The sequence below is a fragment of the Pelmatolapia mariae genome, linkage group LG14 (assembly GCF_036321145.2).
Source record: "Pelmatolapia mariae isolate MD_Pm_ZW linkage group LG14, Pm_UMD_F_2, whole genome shotgun sequence".
Lineage (NCBI taxonomy): Eukaryota > Metazoa > Chordata > Actinopteri > Cichliformes > Cichlidae > Pelmatolapia > Pelmatolapia mariae.
The window spans coordinates 28,445,443-28,465,939 of NC_086239.1; the positions used below are offsets into that span (position 1 = coordinate 28,445,443).

Below are 20,497 nucleotides of genomic sequence, written 5' to 3' on the forward strand. Positions count from 1 at the left end.
ATATATCACATATGATCAAATATGATATGTCATATTTAAATACTGGAGAATAATTAAGAGTATAAATAAGAAAGAATATATTACAATGCGATTTCTTTTAGCGGTTACTTTAAGAACTTTTTCCACAGACCGGAAGTAGGCGTCGACTTAAGAGTATTGCTACCAGGACCAAAGTTCAGAGAAGCTGCATTGATTATTACACTTGCAGCACGGGTTAAGTTTAGCAGTTTAAATTTGTGCTTTGTCACATTAGCTTTGGTTAAAATAATGGCCCATTACGAAGAAGTAAATGTGCACGGGTATGATGAATTCTGTCGGGCTGTGTCTGAGAGAAAAGGGAAGGATATTTTTGCTTACTTTTCAGGGGATAAAGACGAGCAAGGAAAGAGCTGGTGTCCAGATTGTGTCAAAGGTAACCTCAGAAATCTTATACTTGGATATATTACGCAAATTACAGACATAGCTACTATTTTGACTGTTTTGTCGTGACCTTTTTTGGTCTTAAAGACTTTGATATTTAAATGGTGCTCTACTTAGCTTTGGCTACAGTGTTAGTGATAGTGCACTTTTTAATGGCATATTATATAGTTAAAGCATAGACATTAATCTGTCGTTATGTATTTAACGCAGTTTAGGTTTACATATAAGAAATTAGGTTTACTTAAGGATTTTACACTCACCTGCCTCTGTTTTGTACACAAGGTGATTTAAATACTGAAATACTGTACGGTTGTTGCTGTTGCCTGACGTGCTGGTCTGAGTGTTTCAGAAACTGCTGAACTTTGGGGATTTTGCTGCACAGCCAACTTTAAGGTTTACAGAGGAGTAGTTTTCTGGGTGAAAATTATTTAGAATGGCCAAACTGCTTCGAACTGATAGGAAGACAGCAGTAACTCAAATAACCACTTGTTACAGTTATAAAATGGAGAAGCGTATTTCCAAATTCACAATACCTCAAAGCTGGAAGGGGATGGGCTACAGCAGCAGATGACCAGACTATGAACAGGAAAGGGAGTCTATAATTCACACAGGCTCACCAAAATCAGGCAACAAAAGATTGAAAAACGTGTCCTGGTCAGAGTCTCAATTTCCTCTGTGGCATTCAGGTCTTAGGGTCAGAATTTGACATAAAAAATGAAAGCAAGGATCCATCCTGTCTTGTATCAAAGGTTCGGGCTGATGGTGGTATAATGCTTTGGAGGATATTTTCTTGGTACACTTTGGGTCCCTTAGTACCAGCTGAGTATCATTTAATCAGTGAGCACGTCCATCCCTTTATGACCACAGTGTACCCACCTTCTGGTTGCTGCCTCCTGCAGGACAATACACCATGTTACAAAGCTCAAATCATCTCGAACTGGTTTCTTGAATTTGACACTGAGTTCACTGTACTCAAATCACCTTCCCCAATCACCAGATGTCAGTTCAACAGAGCACCATAAAATGTGGTTAAATGAGAAATTTGCATCATGGATGCGCAACCTGGAAGTCTGGAGCAACTTTGTTATGCAGTCATATGCAGTCATGTCAATATGGACCAAAATCTCAGGGGGATGTCTTTTTAGCACCTTGTTGAATCTATGCCACAAAAAATAGTGAAGCTCTGTAGGCAAAAAGAGGGTCCAGCCCTGTGCTAGCAAGATCTACCTAATAAAGTGGCCAGAGTGTATGTGCATTGAAATTTTATATATATATATATTATTTTTATTTTATTTTTTTTCTGTCGTTTTTGAATGTGACACTGTTATTTAAATGTTATATAACAATTTTATTTTTTCACAAATGTGGTTGTTATGGATGGAAAATTTGGCTAAAATGAAAAGGAAAGTAACGACATTGCTTATTGCTGTTGAGATTAGAACTGTTGAAAAATAACAAGTCGAGTTCTTTCTTAGCATTTCTTTATCAAAATTGCATAAAGAGCATTTTGTGCTTCATCCTGTGACTTCTACCTTTCCAGCCGAGCCAGTTGTAAGAGGACAGCTGAGTCACCTTCCGGAGGGCTCTGTTTTCATCTACTGTCAAGTTGGAGAAAGAGCCTAGTCAGTATTTTATGCTTCCTTTTTCCAGCATGTTGTGAGAAGCTGTTATTATTTCAAACTCTTTAGTCACACAGATGTCACGTGCTGTCACCACTATAGCACATCATGGTGCAGTTAACAGACTAAGCTTTATTTCATGTTTACTTGTTGAGAATCGCAGGTAGCCTGTCAATAAAAGGATTTTACTGTGGCAAAAAAGCTAGATAGTAACTGACTGAATCTCCGTTGTAAAGTTATATAGAATTAAAAGATACATGATGTAATTTCATTGAAATTGAAACCGATCATTGTTCTGATCAGAATTTATATTTTCATTTTGTTCAGCTGACCACAGAGCCAGTTAAACATTTCTTCTTTGATATAAAGTGCTGTGATATTTAACATCTTCCGATGAGCTCTCATTATCACGAGACCAGTTTACAGGAGAGACTGGCTTTTAAAGTTCCCCACCCAATCCCTAAACTAGAGAAGACTGGTTTCTAGTGCTGTGTACCTTCAGAGTGGGCTGAGGCACATTCTGAACCTTTACATGCTTTTTATACTAGGAGACTTTAACTCTGTGCTACTTTTGCTATTTTCTTTGTTTGTTTGCTTTAACTAACCATACTACTTCTGTTTATGTTTTATTCTCTAATGTGAATGGAGTGTTATCATTGTGTATTGCATACATAAATCACTTTTGTAGTCTTATTGACCGCTCTAACCAACTCAAACCACTTTTATAAACACTAATGCACATTAATGATATACTAAGTGCTGTTTTAGGGTTTTATTATCTTGCTCAAAGACACTTTCACATGCGGTCTGGAAGAACCAGGAATGGAAACACTTCAGTAGTTAATTAAGTTTAACTTTTAATTCTTGTGGAAGCAGTAAGGAAGCACAAAGTTTATCTGCAGTGTGAGAAAGACCAAGTTGGGATTGACGACTGTTTTACCGTTTCTGTTTAAACAGTATGCTGTGCAAATATGCAATATCCGTTTTTGCTGTGATAAATTTTTTTTTGCCTCCCAAGAGTCATTTGTTCACATGAATGTAAAAATGTGTTTCAATGCATAGTCCAAAGTCTTGTTATGTTATTAAATGTTGTACTGTTAAATTTTAAAAGCTTCCTAATAATGTCTTTCTCACTCCAGTTGGAAGGATCCAAAGAACGATTTCAAAGAGACGCTGAAGTTGACTGGAGTTCCCACACTGCTGCGATATGGCACAGTAAGAATGCATTTACCTTTATTTGTTTATGTATTTATTTAGTTATTTGTTTAATAAGGCACTTAATATTGAATATTTCCGTAATGTTGAGCGTCGTTTCTGTGTAATCTTTGTTTCAGCCTCAGAAGTTGGTGGAGGAGGAATGTTTCAAAGCAGACCTGGTGAAGATGATGTTCACTGAGGACTGAGGAATACTGCGCTGCTTTCATCACTCAACAAAAGTTCAACATTTCAGCACTTTTCCCCCCCAGCAATTTCATTATATAAATATAATTTAAAACGTAAAATATCTCCCACTTTGATTCTGATAGAAATCAGAATTTGTTTAAGTTTGCCCCTAAAACAATACTGACTCGTTTAGGTATTTAATTAAATGCTGTAATGCCTATGAGATGCACGCTTTACTTGCTACCATCTTAGTACTCTCATTCTGTGATGAACTGGTGGACACTAGTTTGTGGTGAATCTGTCTTAATATTTTTTTTTTTTTATTATTATTGTGACTATTGATTTCTTTAATTGTGTTGTTGCTGTGGCTTTAAATGGAGTGACGCTTATAGGAGTAATTCTTTGGATTCCTCTTTTGATCTGTCACATATGTCTGACCATGTTTTTGTTGTGCTGTTGTGGGTGATGGATATACATGGTAAAGTTCACATACACAATGTGTTTCAGTTGTTCCTCATCTTCTATGCAACTTCAAAATAGATGAAGCTGTGCCAGAACTTTTCATGAGTCATTCTATGGCAAATTAGTGAGTGTCACACCCTCAGAATCAGTAAATTTTTGTCATACAATAACTTTTGCGTGTCTAATCAAGACACTGAATGTTCATATGTCATACTCCAAAAATAGTCTGAGATAGAGCTCGTCAAAGTGCAAGGGTGATTTGAAATTTGGTGCTTTTTAGTTTTCCTTTATTTATTTTATTTTATTTTTTGTCACTTTGGAACACCCATAACATAATAGTTACATTAGCTAGCAAGATCAAATCTTTCCAGGCTGAAAAGCATGTTTAATCTATTAAAAAACTGGAACCAAATTCAATTTAAACACACTCCATTTGTCACGATCTAAAGCCAAAAGCTCTTTTTTTTTGTTTCAGGATGATCAGTTAGTAGTTATTAGTTTAAATATTTCAACACAAACTTGATGTCAGTAACAGAAGAAAACATTGCTACTTTGGATGTTTCCTGTGTTTTCTGACCATTCACTGTAGCAAACGTAAAAGGTAAAAATTTGGAATTAATTACTTATTTTAAAGCTGTTGTAATTACGAATCACCTGACTGTGAGGGGATCAGATAGGAACTTTTCTCAGATGTGATGTGACTGACCCTTGTTTTCTTTTGTGAGGACTAGGTGGCAGCACATCCACAGCAGTTGAGTTTAGTCTCACCCCAGTCTAAATAAAAATGAGTAGAATTTAATTTACAGTTGTCTAAAGAAAATTAATCGACTCCAATCTAATAATGTTTGCAAACACAAGACTCTAATGCGATTCTGGAGGTCAAGCCCGGAAAACCGCTGTTATTAATCTGAAAATTTAACAAAAGAAAAAAAGAAACCCATAAACTCGGAAATTAAAACAATTCAGCTGCAAGTGCAGCTTTTAATGCATTAGAAATCCGTAAATTGATTAAAGTGGCTTCCTTACAAACAGAATGATAAATATTGTGACAAAAGTGTGTGCTTTTCTCTTAAAAGAGCGCAACCGCTGTTGCAGTCAGGGCGATTTAAGCGGAGCGCATTCCTGCACAGCGCTCGCACCGGAGGACGAGCAGCGGTGAACACAGAGACCGCAACGCCTCGCCGGGGCTGGGAGCTCACCTAAAACCTCAAATTGGAGGTGGAGGAAGTGCTGGGTGTCGCTTGAACATAGCGGTTACATGTACAGCGGTTTCGGCTGAGGGTAACGTTGTGTGTTCGAGGACTGTACGCTGCGATGTCGGAGTTTCTGGTGAGTCTACTCGGGGAGCGGCTCGTCAACAGCGAGAAAGCCGAGGTGGACGTGCAGTCTCTGGGCGCGAAGCTGTCCCTGGTCGGGCTCTTCTTCGGGTGCAGCCTGAACGCCCCGTGCAAGCAGTTCAACGGCAGCCTGTGCGAGTTTTACAGCAGGTTCAAAAAGACGTCTGAACATAAGGACAAATTGGAAATCGTCTTCATCTCGTCTGATCCGGATCAGAAACACTGGCAAGACTTTTTGCAGGAGATGCCATGGCCTGCGTTACCTTTCAAAGACAGACACAAAAAGGTAAGATGTGCAGCGGTGATGAAGAGCAGCAGCCGAATCAGGGCTCAGTGTCTGAAGGGGGGTTTCTGTGTTGTACATGGGTTGAAAGACCCTGGAAAAATAATTAAAAAAAAAACCCTACACATTTAGGTTATGTCTGCTTCTTCTGTCAGAGCACAGGTGTAGTTTTTAATTTGGGTCATGAATTGGGTTTGTCCTACATCGACTTATTTTAATCAGATTCATTCAAGGGGGACAAATGGGATCATCTTCAGATTCTCTGTAGAAATCTTGTTACTGGTATTCGTTATTGATAACACACACCTATCACACACTAACGTGTGCGTACGTGTGTGTTTTTAAACTATAAAATCAGCTGTTTATTTTAACTGACATATACATGATTGAATTGTCAGTTTTTCCACAAAAATATGTTAGAGATGTTAACTGAAATGTGACTTTTAAAAACCACATTTCAACCATTTTAATTTAAAAAAAAAAAAAAAAAAAAAAAAAAAAAAAAGCAAACAAACAAAAATAAACACTTAGAGTAAAAGGATGGACTCTTGCCCTTTGACTTGATTTTTATCAGTATATCTTAAAAGTGCCAGTCTAGACATTCTTCTAGACAGGCTTCTTTTCTTTTTGTTTCTTCACTTTGCACTGGCTCATATTTTGACCAGAGAGTCATTGCAGAAGCATAGTTCAACTGAGCATCATAGCAGTGTTGTTATTTTATATTCTATCATATTATCCAGGTGTGGCCTGTACACAGAGAAGGCCTGTTTTTTCATTTTACTATCATTTCATCTTCAGTTTTCCTTAATTTCCTAAGAGTGTCAGCAAAGCAGTGCTTTGAAGATTTCTGACTACTTAGATTTCCCTGACTTAGTAATTACTTTTATATTTGTAATGTTTGTGTACATCGAGAGGCTTAGGCGTGTATTTTGTGATGGATGTGTGGATTAAATTGCTTAATTTCTCTCTGTGTAAATGACTTTAAGCCAAAAAAATTAATTAGTTTTTTTTTTGTTTGTTTTTGAAGGAGTTTTATTATTTGGGATAAATATCCCCTTTTTTTTTGTTAATTGCAAAAACTGACAGGAAAAAATGATTTATTCAAATATATTCTTCCTTTCCAAAAATAAAAATCTTATGGATTATATATCATGGTAGAGGTTTGCTCTGTCAGGAAGTGCTATCTACAGCTCCAGAAAAAATAAATCCAAGTCTTAGAAAAATGGAATTGAGGACAATGTTTCATATGTCGTGTGTACAGCAGAATGCCAGAGGGCCATGCCAGTGTCCAGTTTGCAGCACAGGTCTCATCCTTGCTGAATCTAAATGTAATTGCAGATGAGGCATAAACAAAGACACCATGCTCAGCTGCATTTGCATGGCATCAGTCAGGCGTGTCAGTGAATTCTGATGATGCTCACAAAGAAAAATGCTAGACTAGATAACAAATTGTCCAAATAAAGAGGACTGTGACCATTTCTCTTTTTGTTGTTTTTAAAAAATATATATTATTATTTTAAAGGTGAGGCCTGATGCCTATAAGAGGAAATATTTTTAGGAAAATCATACAGCAAAAACGATGTAATCTAGTTTAGCATCAGTCACGTCAGGCGGTGTGTACATAAAACCACGGTGGTCTAAAATGTTTAAAATCTGCTTCTTGTCTTAACCGTTCGTATTGGTTTTAGAAAAGACGTGCCTTGCTTAGCCATGTATAATCCTAACCGTTCTTTGTGACCACGAGGCATGACTTGGATTGAATCATTGTCTCATAAATTCTTTCAAATTGCCAATGATGATTTCCGTTACACTTCATAATGAAGTCCAGACGTGAATAAGGTGCAGTGATGACAGGGGAGTGGGGGTTGTCTTGTTGTCTGGGGCGGAGCACGTCCACAGTGCAGTGTTATTGTGTTGTAACTCCAAGCGGAAAATATGTGTGGCATCAACATAAGCATTGTTCGTGCTCTAATTGGTGGTCTGTTTGCTGCCCAGACCGTGTGAGAATATTGCAATACAGCTGTCTATCTCATTTTTGCAGAGGCCTGCAGTCTTCGTTCAGTTTGGGCTTCATCTCCACACATTCGTCATAATTCACTGTACTAACAGAGTCTTATAAATATGACTTTAGAAATGCGCAGAGCATTGTTATCTGTTATCAGGCACTAGTTAATTTGTGATTTGTGCATGCTGGCATTCAAGTTATATTATAGCATTACAGGGTGGTTTTCCTGCCTTCACATACACAGCAGTTTCTTTTCCATTTAATCAGATGTTTATCTTCAGAGGATCTGGCAGCATGTTTTTGTTCAGAAATGGCTCATTTCCCTTTCTCTTCTGGGTTTTCTTGGTGTAATCAGTTGAGCTCTGATAGATGGTTAATTAATCTGCAGCTCTATTGATTATAGACTGAATGTCTTTCCTTCCCCCCCCCCCCCCCCCAAAAAAAAAAAAAAATTTAAAAAAATTCCAACACAAGGATTTCATGGCGTTCTTTGTCATGCACAGAGGCACACCGAATATATTTGGTTGAATAAAATAAGCCTCAACTTGTTCCGAGGGAATTTTAAATGGATTTCATTCACTCTTTTTCTTACTTTTCTTTTCTTTTTTTGCCAAAAAGTGTTTTTTGGACTAATTGAAAAATAAACAGCAAATAATGAGGAGATTAAATGATAATGAAAATAATTGCAGCCATAATTAGCAGCCTATTGTGTGGGGATTTATGTGCTTTGATTAAACAGAAGGTGGTCAGCTGAGGACCCAAATGCAACAATTTTTCTTTGTTTTAGTTATAATTAGTTGTGTCTGATTCAAGTGTGAGAATCACATTTTGCAGGTCAGGCGCTGTGAAGTTAGCCGGCGGTGAAATGGGGGTAATCTTAAAAACCTCTCATTTGGCTCTGAGTAACACAGGAAGATCGCCTGCTCGTGATGTGCCAGAACATCTGAACGAGAACATCACAGTACTATTTGTACCATAGACAGGCACAGGCAGACCTAATGGGTGAGTGATGTTGACTCAGTGGTGGGCTCTGTTGATGTTGTGGGTCTGTGGAGACTAAGTGGCCCTCTCAGCCCTCCATTCCGGTTTGTTTTTGACGTGATGCAGGCAGAACTCATCTCCTGGCGAAGGATGCAATTTTTCTTCAGCCCTGTCTTTCAGAGCCTTCTAACCCACCTCAGAATCTCCAATTGTACTTTCCCCTCCTCCTCCTCCTCCTCCTCCCCCCCCCTCCTCCTCCTCCCTCTGCTTCCACTCCTCTGCCCTGTACTGACTTGGCTCCTTCCCTCTCTCTGGAGGCTGTCCCCTTTTCTTTTACTTAGGACTTATCCAGGCCTTCCCGTTGCAGGAAATGTTTGTTATTTAATCAAGAAAGGATAATATTCCTGATTAAATGCAGAAAGTAAAGAAAGTCTTCTGCCAGTCTTTATTTAATCTGTCCTTGGAGAGAAAAAGGTGAAACTGTCATGTTGTTCTGGTGGTTTCGTAATATGAATGTACTGAGAAGTGTAATTGGCCATTATATCTTGGTACCAAATGAATGAATTTAATTTTGCTCTCCCCTCATGTGCGTGTCTGGTTTTTATAAAGGTTACGCTGGGGTCAGTTATACACTGCATAATTGTTTCTGCTTTGTTTGAGCTGGTGGTCAAGCTATGGGTTCACAACACAGTTTCTAAACAGCACACAGGACTCTCCACTTGTGCTCGTTTTGAGAGACCCTCGAGTAGCGAGTTCTTAGTGAATGGATGTCTGCTGTTGTTCAGAGATGGCCAGCTGTCTGACTTGCTGGCACTGCCTTACATGGACTTGTGCACCAGCACCAGCAGCAGCAGAGAGAGAGAGTTGCATGTAAATGAATTGAAGCCATGGCCAAAGTGATCTGAGAATCCAACTTTACTTAAGGGGGAGAACAAGCTGAGATGCTGCCAGAGTCGTTCCTGCAGGAGTGAGAGGGGGGAGGATCACATCGCAGGGAGAGAAAGGCCTCTTGTTCGACTCCTCCTGGTCGGCGGTTCTGCTGTGTGGCTGGCCCCCTGAGGCAGGACGCCCGCCCGCTCGCTCGGCTCGCAGCCAGGGGCGAAGGGTGCAAGGAGCTTCAGAGTGGGGCTAAGGACACCTTTCATCAGTATGTCAGTGGTCTGCTGAAAACTGAATTGCAGCCTGCCCATCATGCATCCTTCACTGTAACCAAAGAAGTGGCTTGAAAGAGTGGTTTGAACTGTTTTATCTGCAGGTGGTAATCCGCTGTTCTTGATCAGCTTTGCCTTTGGTTTCTGTGGCTTTGTGTTGTAGAGGTCTTCTGTTTTGGTCTGGGTTAATACTGGGACATTTTTGAGGCTTCTGTGATGTGGAACATTTGCAGCGGAAAGACCGTGAGAGTTAAATGTCAGATTTAGAGATGTATTCATCACAAATTTTGGCCCGGCCTTCCTGTACAGCTTGGCATACGATACATGAAACGGCTTATAAACTGACCTAAACTTGTACTATAAGTGAAAACAAAAGGCCATCTCTAAATGTGTCAAGATGTGTCAAACTCAAAGATGATGACTTGCACAAAAACTAAAAACCAACACAGATGGAACAAATGTGAGAAGGTTGATAAAAGTGTCTGCACGTTGCCTTGCCTAATCCGTACTTCTTAGATTTCTTCGTTAGAGGTTTTAGTAAGTGGTATGAAGTTGGCTATGGAATTAAAGTGAATGAGCTGATCCTTACTTTAAAACATTTCACCCGTGCAGGTTGCACGACACAATCTTAAAATCAGTTAAACTGAAGAGCAGAAACCTCTAATCTTCACACTGATTCTTGGCATTTTTTTCTTATACATTCAGATTTCTAACGTCTAAAAATACAGTGCTATCTAGCTTCATGCACAGAGTGTTTACTTCTCCAGCATGGTTCATGGCTCAGGGGTCTGACACTGACATTATGCTGGAACATCAGCATAACGGTAATTTTGTCTAAATTGCATGGAAGAGCACAATTACCTCAGCGATTCATCAGGCATTAATTTAATCACAATGTGCAGTTTGAACTTCAGCTGTACTTGCTTTCAGTCTTTTATTTCTGTTTCTGTCAGCACAACGGCTTTAAGCTTTTTATTTTATTGATTTATTTATTTATTTTACATTTTGGTAAATAACTTATGGCATGTTTCTGTAATATAATTCAAATGCAGTTCTCACCATTTGGTTTGGCCCCATTTCTGACCACAAACTGACCTTGGAGAAACTGTTACCTTGACTCCGGCTGTAAGTGTGCATGTCTGGCTGCAGAGCTGTACTTTAATGAGACTCCATTGTCCTGCAGCTGTGAGGCCTTGTTCCTGTGCGCCATGTTTGACAAAAGCTTATGTAAAGAATGTGCACAGACACCTGCTCCACTGAAGCCGTTCAGGGCCACGGGGCATGGAAATTGTGTGTTTGGACCCGGGATACTCAGCAGTGCCAACTGTTACTTCTCACAGCACCGAGCTTGTATTACTGTCTCCTTTCACTGCCCATTGTGGCCTCTTTACTTGGAGAGCTGTAATATTATGAGAGGCGACAATGGAGATTTCATCAGAGGTGAAGTTGAGTGGCTTAAGTTACCCAAGTGAGAGTTTGGCGAACAGTCGCATTATGTGTCTCGTAAAACTCTTTCCCCCTTGCAACTCTATCTGTTTTTACTTCCGTTATCTACCCGTTCAGTGACAACACACAATGGCTGTAAGGCTGCGACCTCTGACTGTAGTCCATGAACCACTGAAACGATACTCTGAGACTGACTTTTCCTCTTTGTCCCGCGTTCTCCGGCTGGATCGCTAGTGGACGGTGTGTGGTTTTCAGCCAGGACTTTCCAAAGTGGAGTGACGTTAAAGATAATAGACGTGGCTAATGTGTTCACCACAGTGTCTGCTGTAGCTCTCTATGAGAACAACAGATGATTCATTTAGCCCTGTACGTTATCCCAAACCACCCTATTTGTGACATATACTAGTAAAATAATCCAAACCGATGCAGCAGAAAGTTCAGCATGCATCACTCAAAATTAATTTTGGGTTCCACTGATGACAGCAAAGCGGCTTAGACCGAACTCTTTTCCATGGGAATAAGCAGATGGTTGTTACTTCAACGGGTGAAGCCACCATCATCTGTTATGGTTTATTGCTGCTGTATCAGAGTTTGTTCTCCTTTTCTCTGAGCTGAGAGCGCTTCATGGATGGGTTGGCTTGCCCGGACCCTCCCCCCAGTCAATCCTCCGGTCTGTAATTGCCCCGCACCGCAGCTCAGCAGCCCTTTCCAACATAATAACAGCATAGCCGCCCCAGGGGCATCCTGCCATCCAGAGCTGTCCTTTGTCTTGCTGTTATCTCTCCTAGATTGAATGTTGGCTCTTTGTGATTTCTCAGTTTTCCCCTCTACATTTCCAGTGATCATATTTCCTGAGCTAAATGAAAAAGATATATTTATGGATACGAAATTTGGGCCGTGTAGGATTGCTACAAATTTTCATCGTCACCACTAACAAACAATAAAATCTATCTCAGGTAGGATATCTGTTGCATCGGTGAGACGGGATGCTGATTTGATGTAAATTTATTCATAGTTTTAAAATTTCTGGCATGACAAGTTTCCCTCTGGACGATAGCCTTTTCACTTCCATGTGACCGCCACCCTGCTTCCCCCGGTTGTGTGCACTGTTGTGTGTACACGCAAGCTGTAAACCCCCTCCTGTCTGTGGTATTTTCATTCAAGTGTAAGTGTTCCTGCAGCTCCTGCTGCTGTCTGTAAAGAAGCTCGTCGTACAAAGAGATCCAGTGTCTCAGCATGTAGCATGGCACGCTGGCATCAGCCCTGCTTTCTCGCCCGGTTTAGCTGTTGCATGCGGCAAGTGCATTTTTTTTTTTTTTTTTCTACCTCACATACGAAGCATTCCCTCTGACAAAGTGAGAAAGGGTATGTTGAATTCTGACAGCTGAAGGCTGTTGCTTAACTACAAATTTAAAACCTATGCCATTTTTGTACTTTAACAGTAGAAAGAAACAACATCCAAGAGCAGCAAGCATCAGTTAGGATTGCAATTTGATGTCTAACCAGTTGAAATAAGTTATTGATTTAAATTGTTAAAACGATTACCTAAAAGTTCAGAAAAACAGTTGCTGCATGGAATATTGTGAAGTGAGGACAGGACCAGAAATGATGACCACTTCTTCCTCTGTATTCTTATGGGCTTTGTGGGATTCCTAATGCTGCATGACAGAAGACAGAGTAGCATCCAGCTCTTTGAGAAGTTTGAAAGATGAATTTCCTGTAAGACAAGGCCAATGCAGTGTATTTCATTTTATTGCCTGTCATTGCAATAACAGAGTAGGATTTTAATATTGTGGATTGATTTGTGAGGCAGACCCTTTTAAAGTTAAAGCTCTTTTGGCTTTTGAATTATTCTTTTAACTTAAGGCTGCATTATCTGCATTTTAGATTTTCTCTTTTCATATAAGAACATTTCAACATTTTGGAGATCTGTTCATTTGCTTTCTGACTCAAGTATAGATGAGAAGATCAATACTGCTCTAATATTTGCATGGTCAACATGGAGCTGTTATTATACTGGAGCACAAAGATTAGAAAACGAGTGGGGAAAAATCTGACTATGGTGGCCCTCAGAGTTCATCCTATAGATCTTCTGCTCATTAAAAAGGCAAATATACCGGTCACCCACACCATTAAAATCACTCAAATAGACTGCTGGGTTCAAGTTGATCTGGATTTTGACAAGAGCCATCCACTCCTCGCCTGTACCTGTACATTGTTGCAAACCCCTTTGGCAATGGTCCTCAACAACAGTGGCCTCCCTAGAATTCAAGGAATGGCATGAGCAGGACAACAGAGCCCGAAGCATTGACTTGATATCCAAAGTCCCCGGATCCCACTTTGGTCAAGTGTGGAACAATTCTTAAACATGCAGCTTAGGAGGACTTGGGGGCCTGTGGTGTCAGGCACCAAAGTCCACACCTAACACATCCTTTTTTTTAACTTTAACTAGCAAAACAAGGGCCTGCACACGATTACGTAAATGATTAAACCGTTGCGGCTGTATTTCCCAAAATGCAGAGCTGTTCCTTTTAGGGAAACTTTGACAGGCAATAACTAGACAGTATATTCAATGTGCCACATCTCATCAGTTATCAGTGGTATCCTTTCAGCATGTGCACTTTCCAACTCTGTTACTCAGCAACAAGATGTTCTCTGAGCACCAGAGGAAACTGAACAATATTAAAATCCAGAAATAGCTTTGTCACAGTCTTTTTGACAGTTTGCAGAAACTTCCATTACCTAACCCTTTGCCCAGGCCCAGAAACCCCGTCTTCTTTTTCTGCTTCTTCAATTTAAGCGTCTTGTTTGCACGTCCCTTTTACCCCCCTGCTGTTTGAAGGGTTTTATCTGCATGTAATGTTTTGACCTTGCTGATCTCACATAATTCAGATTAGCTGGTTCTAACTGATGGCTGATCCTTACTTTTCTCCTACACAGATGCCACATTTACAGTGAGCTGTTAATCTCCTGTAGGATAATGAGACAGCTGAGGATGTATCATATGTCTAATAAGATCCGATGCCAATGCAGACATGCTTCCCAAGAGTCTTTTCCATAATATTGAATCAGCTTTTTCAGTCTTTGCGGTTTAGCTCAGAAGCAAGTTGAGTTTTAAGAATTGCAGAAAGGATGAAGAAATATAGGTGAGCATCTTCAAATGTACTTTTTGTCAGACCTCAGCATCCCAATAAGACTCAGTAGTTGTGTGTGACTAATTTAAATGCCATTTTTGCTAAGTTGGCATGTTGTTTTTTAGAAAAAGTGAATAAAATTGAGGAGAGTCTAGCTGAAGCAGATCTCCATGGCCTGTAGTTAGCTCATTATTTTGGTAATAACCAGAGAGTCACTTGGAATCATTTGCAGATGCACCCACCCGCTCCGGCAGGAGATTGCACACAAACAAGCATACTTGTACTTGGAACATTTAATGTGTTTCTGTTTCAATTATCAATCTAAATATCCAAAATCATCTGCAGCCAGGTTCACTGAGTTTACCTCGCCTGTGTTATTTGACACCATTGCAACAACACGCTCCCCACATAATTGCACATTATATCTTCTTTGGACAAATGGATATGTTGATATTCCCACTTGGTGTGTGTTTGTGTGTGTGTGTGTTTCTGTGCACATGTCACATGATTCTGTAGAATACATTTGTGAGCTATTACTCAAGGTCACCAGTGGGCAAGCTAATCTGGAGAGCAAATAATGGTGCTGCAGTGCTCCCCATAAATTGATTCATGCTGTTGCATTATCAGTTGCATTACACTAACAATAAGAAACTGTTTATTTTGGAGCTGGTTTATTCCTACTGAAAGTCCGTCACTAAGGTAACAGTATGGCACAGATTGCCTTGCCTGCTTTTTGTCAGTTAGTGGTTTATTTGGGTTTTTTTGTTTGTTTGTTTTTTTTTTTGTACTTGATTACATGATTATCCATCCATCCATTCTCTTCCACTTATTCTCACCAGGGTCGCAGGAGGCTAGAGCCTATCCCAGCTACCATAGGGTGAGAGGCACGGTACACCCTAGACAGGTCACCAGTCTATCACAGAGAGACAGACAACTATTCATGCGCACATTCACACCTATGGGCAATTTAGATTCACCAGTTAACCTAGGACTCGGGACCTTCCTGCTGTGAGGCAACAGTACTAACCACCACGCCAAATTTATTTCTACTGAAAAAGATTTTGGCATTATACAGTAAATGCATGTTGTCTGTAAAGTTGCTGTGATCAGTACTTTTATATGTAATAAAAGCAGCAACCACAAGCACTAAAAAATAGGCTATATGAAATTTCAAAAAATGTTGGTTCAAAAGCTAGTCAGTCTAATTAATGCCCATGTTTTTTGACAACTGAAGGGTTGGTGAATTTTTATACAGCCTTAATACAATTGTATTGCATTTAATACAAAGGCTCATATATTTACAAGTTATAATTAAAGGTGTGCTTGCTTTGTGTGCCAGGTGCGTGCCCTTTTAGCTTTCAGCTTTGAGTATTTGTTATACAAAGGCCAGGTCAAGATACCAGGAATTTAGCATTTAGCAGAATTTAACAACACCGAAAGAATTACAGGAGGCTTGATACACAATTTAATACCAAGGTAAAAAGGGTCATCAACTGTTTTAAAACTCTGAATTTGTTGTAGCAGGCCATTGACAGGAAATGTTAATATTATATTTTGTTTACAGGACACAGTCTGAAATGTTATGACAGTTGCTGAGAAACTTACTAATATTAGATACTACACTACATTATTACTATATAGCATTGCCGAAATTTTAGTTTGTTGCTTTACAGAGTTAATCCCCATTGACCTTCATGTTTAGGTGCATTATGTTCTGTAACCGCAAAGCCTTCTGAAATTGTATGCTGTAACCTGAGCTGCCTCCTTTCACTTTCAGAAGATTTACACCCACACTACCTATAGTACTTAAATAAAAATCACTTTTTTTTCCCTCCAAATTTTGAAACGGGTACCATCCCTAACAAACATAGTGTAAATTGGTGTTTTATTTTTAATATTAAGTATTTTTAATGTAAAATAAGTACCCATCTGTTTTACATAATGCCAAGTGATGAATGAAGCTTGCTAACCAGGCTAGCTAGCGCAGACAGCGCTGATAATGCCCCTGCTCTGCATGGTTATCTCTGGCTTCAAAAAGCAGCAGCGATAGCAGGTAAAATATCACTGTTTTGACTCGCTCTCATCTTTCTCTTTAGTGACGTTTCTGTCTTTTAAAAGGAAGTTTGTGTGTATGTGGAAACCTTTCTGTATGTAGCTAGCAGGGGGATGGCTGGGGAAAAGATTGATTCATTTAGGAGGTGCAGACTCGCATATTTCCCTCACAGTTGGTGGAGAGCAAAGAATTAACTTCACCCTTTTCCTTTTGGAGCATTTGTCAGGTGGACACAATCTTGGAGAACTTGTGTTTTCAGACTGCAAAGATTTTTTTTTTTCTTTTTTAATTCAAAGCTTGTTTTCTATGTTTTAGTGTCAGCCTGCGTTTTTATTGTAATGCTGTAGACCTGTATTGAATTGTATGGTGCTGTTTTGTTTGTTCACATCAGCTGCAAATAAAGCAAACACGCAGAGAACTCGACCTTGCTGCTGACAAACACACGGTTTCTGTATAATGCACAACAGCAACAGGCCAGAAGAAACACTGATGGCAGCCCATATGGAGGTGTTGGCTGTAACTGGGGAGAAAATGAGAAGAAGGATTCATGAAGGGAGAGCAACGCTGTCAGGAAGTAAATGTCACGAGAGGTGCTTATTATCCAAGAACGAGGGTTTCTCATTTAGTAGTCTAGGATGCATGCTAGAAGTAGGCTTGTAGAGACCAAGAGAGACTCGCTTGTGTATTTCTTCACTCATCACATCCTATTTTGGAATCCGCTACATCTTTGTTCTGTAAAAACAAAAACACCACATGCATTCCAGCTCATGTAGTTGCACTGAGGAATGTGTTCCTCAGAAAAGGCTCTCACAAATCATCAGACACTTTTAGTGGTTGAAAGTAGACCCCCTGCTGAGGCTGTGCTGTGGCTTAGCTCTGTTTCTGTGTTGGAGGCTAATCGCTGTTTTTATTAGTCTTTTTTTTACCCAATCTGTTCGCATGAAGCCTCAATCCCACGGCCACGTTGAATGAAAGGGTTTATCAGCTTAAGCCTGTTGTAAGGAGCACGAGAGGTCTCATCTTTTCACTGAGGAACGAGAGCAACCCTCGGACACAAGTGTCCGGGCAATTAAGAGACGCGGGGGCCTCAAAGAGAGATTACTGGCACACAGAGCTGTGGCCGGCTTCTTTCTTGTCCTGTGCATTGTTCACTCAGTGCTGAGACATGTTATGATTGGTGCTATGTTCTCAAAGGGCCTTGGAGGGAGGGAGATGACTGAATGCAGTCATGGGGCTCTTATCTGGGGAAGATTCAATGGATGCAGCATCAAATTATGGCTTTTTAAATAGTCACTGGCTAAACTGTTTCCCTAATAGTCATCCTAATGTGACGTGATGGCTGCAAATTCAGAGGTGGTGAGGGGTTTTGTTTTGTTTTTGTTTTTTTTGTTTGTTTTGGTTTTTTTTTCATTTGGTCTGGATGTTGAGCACATTTTTCCATTGTGTTGTGAACATGTTCAAATGTCCATTGTGGCCTGTTTTGACTTTGTTTATTATGTAAACACAATACTTTGCTTTGTGAAGAAGCTTGCTCGCTATCTAATCGCCCTTTATGGTGTTATGGGTGGATGCTTGGCCTGGTCTTGGCACATCAAGGTTTTGATTATGAGCTAGTACAGATGTTGTTCCAACACTAACTGTTGAGTGCTATTCAGCACTAAAGTATCTATGTGAGAAGGACCATGAGAGGCAGGTGAAAGCTCTGGTGGGGGGGGGCCCTCCATAGTTGCTTTAGTGGAGCAATGAGAGTAGAAGGTCAAAGGACAGTGGGGCTTCTTTTGTTGTTGTTGTTAAGCTCTTACAACAGAAATCCCCATCCTAATATAGCCCATCATCATGTTTGTGGCAGTGGTATTGGACCTTCACAATGTCACTGATTTATCATCCAAACATTGGCGTTGGCTGAAAATCTCCTGGTTGACTGCCATTGGTTTATTGCCAATCCAACTCCTTTCACTGATAGGAGTGTTTATGGGTGGCTTCTCGTCAGCTGTGTGGTCCTTTGTATCTAGATCAACTAATATAAATTTGTTTGACTGAGTTAATGCTCCTTTGAAAAATGATTTTTCTTTCTCTTGAACATAAGCGGGGCTATACATCATAGAGAGAAGGGGGGGAAAGCTCAGACTTTTACTACTGATGTGTCCCTATAGACTATGTCAGAACTCCTCTCTACACAGTGAAAGCTTTAGTAAAAGTAAACTGTAATAATCACCACTTTTTGTATTCAAAGTGTTGCTGTAACATTGCTGTTTGAAGAACTGTGTGTTGCTGAGGTGCACTGATCAGCATCTGTTAGCATTTAGGGCTTAGTCACACAAACCAGTTAGCAACCATCTGACAACCGCTGGACTCGAGGGAAACATCTGTATTCCCCAACCTGTTGGCGACTGGCTGCCGTCAGTGAAATCAGTCACACAGAGGTTGCTGAACTAAAACCTCTTTGGTTGCAAGCAGATTAAGGGAATACATACTTTCCCTAGCAACTGGAGGCTACTTGAGGGTCACAGGCTATTCTCAAGAGTAGCATGAATGGGGCTTTGGCAGTTGATTTCACAGCCTGTTTGCTCTCATTCTGTACATGTTAAAATTTTAATGTAGTATGGTACTTCAAATGGGGTTAAAAGTCATAGTAGTAGTTACAAAAAGGATGTACAGTATTGAACTTGATAGATTTAGCAAAAAAATCTAACCTGCTTAGTTTCATATAGCTCCTATGTTATATTCAGGGATTTGATATTATATAGACCTGTTTCGCTTATTTCTATTTCTGGCTTTAACACAAATCATCACGAAAATGTTGTAAATCATGTTGAAGGTTCTTGATTTCACTCTTCAGTTTGGCTCAAACTCAGCATGTCATGTCTGAATTTCATCCAACAATCTGATGTGAAATGAAAAATACTGTCTTGATTTTTTTTTTTTTTTCTTTTCTTCAAACTTCACTTTAATTCACACCCACACACATCCCTCCACGTGATTTTAAACAGTAAAGGCTTGAAATCGAATTCCAGTGCTCTTACTTTGGTCTGGCGTCAGGAGTGACGGTGCCTCTGTAATTTCATTACTTCACATCTTTGGGTGTTAGTTAAATTGGCCAATAGTCAAGATATAAAGCAAATTCAATACTGGCACACAAGACCTACATTGTTGTTAAAGTTGGGAACTATTCCCCTGAAGACATTATTAAAAAGTAATGCGCAGTAATCTCCCTCAAGCAGCTACACTGAGTGCAAACAAAATGGTAGTTCATGTTTTGACATGTATGTATTTTTGGGGGGCAATATTTATACTTGACATTAAAAGGACTGGAGCCCTGCATTATTTTTATTTATTTTTTTTACATAGTTTCCTTGTTTAAAGGACAAGAACTCTGAGAAAGAAGACAAACTTAAAGCGTGCACCTTTCTGCTTGTGCGACTTGTAGCCTGTGAGGTGTTAAATCGAGTCAGGAGACCATGCGAGGGCAGGGAGTGGGTAAACACAGACGAAATACTTAACCCTCCCTGCGCTCCTCTGCTCACCACTATGTCACTCGCCACCTGCTCATTTGACAGCACTGCTGCTTTTGGAAGCAGCAGGTGTGCTTTTAAGTCCAAAGGTAGCAGGTTCCGCTCCGACAACCTCTGCTTCTGTTGTGGTCGCTTTTTGTAAAGGCGGAGTATAGAATGCTGAGATCATTACATATCTTTAGTGTAGCCGCATCAATGGTGCACTGTTTGTTCTCCACAGAAACTTAGAAAGCCGATGAAGTGAAGCTGAAATAAGTCAGATGATGGTTTTGTGTCAGGAATGCCAGGGTTTCTGCCAAAGCCTATACCTATTCATCTTCTCTCTATCTATCATATAATTATGGTGCACAGCTAGAGCCAGAGGTATGTACTTTGACTAAAAGAGGGAGAATAAAACTAAAGAATTATTGTTGCAAATGAAAATGACTGCTTTTTCTTTCTTTTTCTTTTTTTTGATGGAAATGTAGTCAGGCTCAAAGAGAGGAGGGGGTGAAAAGGCACAGTTCTGTTCTGGGATTCTTTTTTGGAGTGCAAAGAGTAGCTCTTTGTAGCTGAAAACCCCACATGTGGAATCATTTCTCTCGTGTCCACAGACTTCGCTGTGTGGCCGAACCCCCTGAGAAACAAAGGCTTCTTCATCACTTCATCACTTTTCCTCGACACTCTGTTGCTCCAGGTGTTCACCCTCTAAGCTGTTGAGATGAACTGTAG

At 40.0% G+C, this 20,497-nt stretch overlaps 2 protein-coding genes across 2 annotated transcripts in view; both read left to right on the top strand.

The window, feature by feature from the left end:
- The first annotated feature begins 147 nt into the window (after window positions 1–147).
- On the top strand, window positions 148–3,921 carry txndc17 (thioredoxin domain containing 17). Its single transcript, XM_063493537.1, has 4 exons — window positions 148–412; window positions 1,961–2,042; window positions 3,179–3,254; window positions 3,374–3,921. The coding sequence occupies exons 1-4, from the start codon at window positions 268–270 to the stop codon at window positions 3,440–3,442; spliced, it is 372 nt and encodes a 123-aa protein (XP_063349607.1). The 5' UTR covers window positions 148–267; the 3' UTR covers window positions 3,443–3,921.
- Window positions 3,922–4,948: 1,027 nt separating this feature from the next.
- nxn (nucleoredoxin) overlaps window positions 4,949–20,497 on the top strand; it is a 66,439-nt gene continuing 50,890 nt past the window's right edge. The window contains exon 1 of the mRNA XM_063493536.1: window positions 4,949–5,507. Coding sequence (XP_063349606.1) covers window positions 5,199–5,507 — 309 coding nt within the window. The 5' untranslated portion in view covers window positions 4,949–5,198. The remainder of the gene's footprint in view (window positions 5,508–20,497) is intronic.

Bases quoted from the DNA above. Each gene is read 5' to 3' on its own strand.
- txndc17 (XM_063493537.1), top strand. From the start codon at position 268: ATGGCCCATTACGAAGAAGTAAATGTGCACGGGTATGATGAATTCTGT. The intron at 2,043-3,178 runs GTCAGTATTTTA...TTCTCACTCCAG, and splicing joins CAAGTTGGAGAAAGAGCCTA to TTGGAAGGATCCAAAGAACG. The intron at 3,255-3,373 runs GTAAGAATGCAT...TCTTTGTTTCAG, and splicing joins CACTGCTGCGATATGGCACA to CCTCAGAAGTTGGTGGAGGA.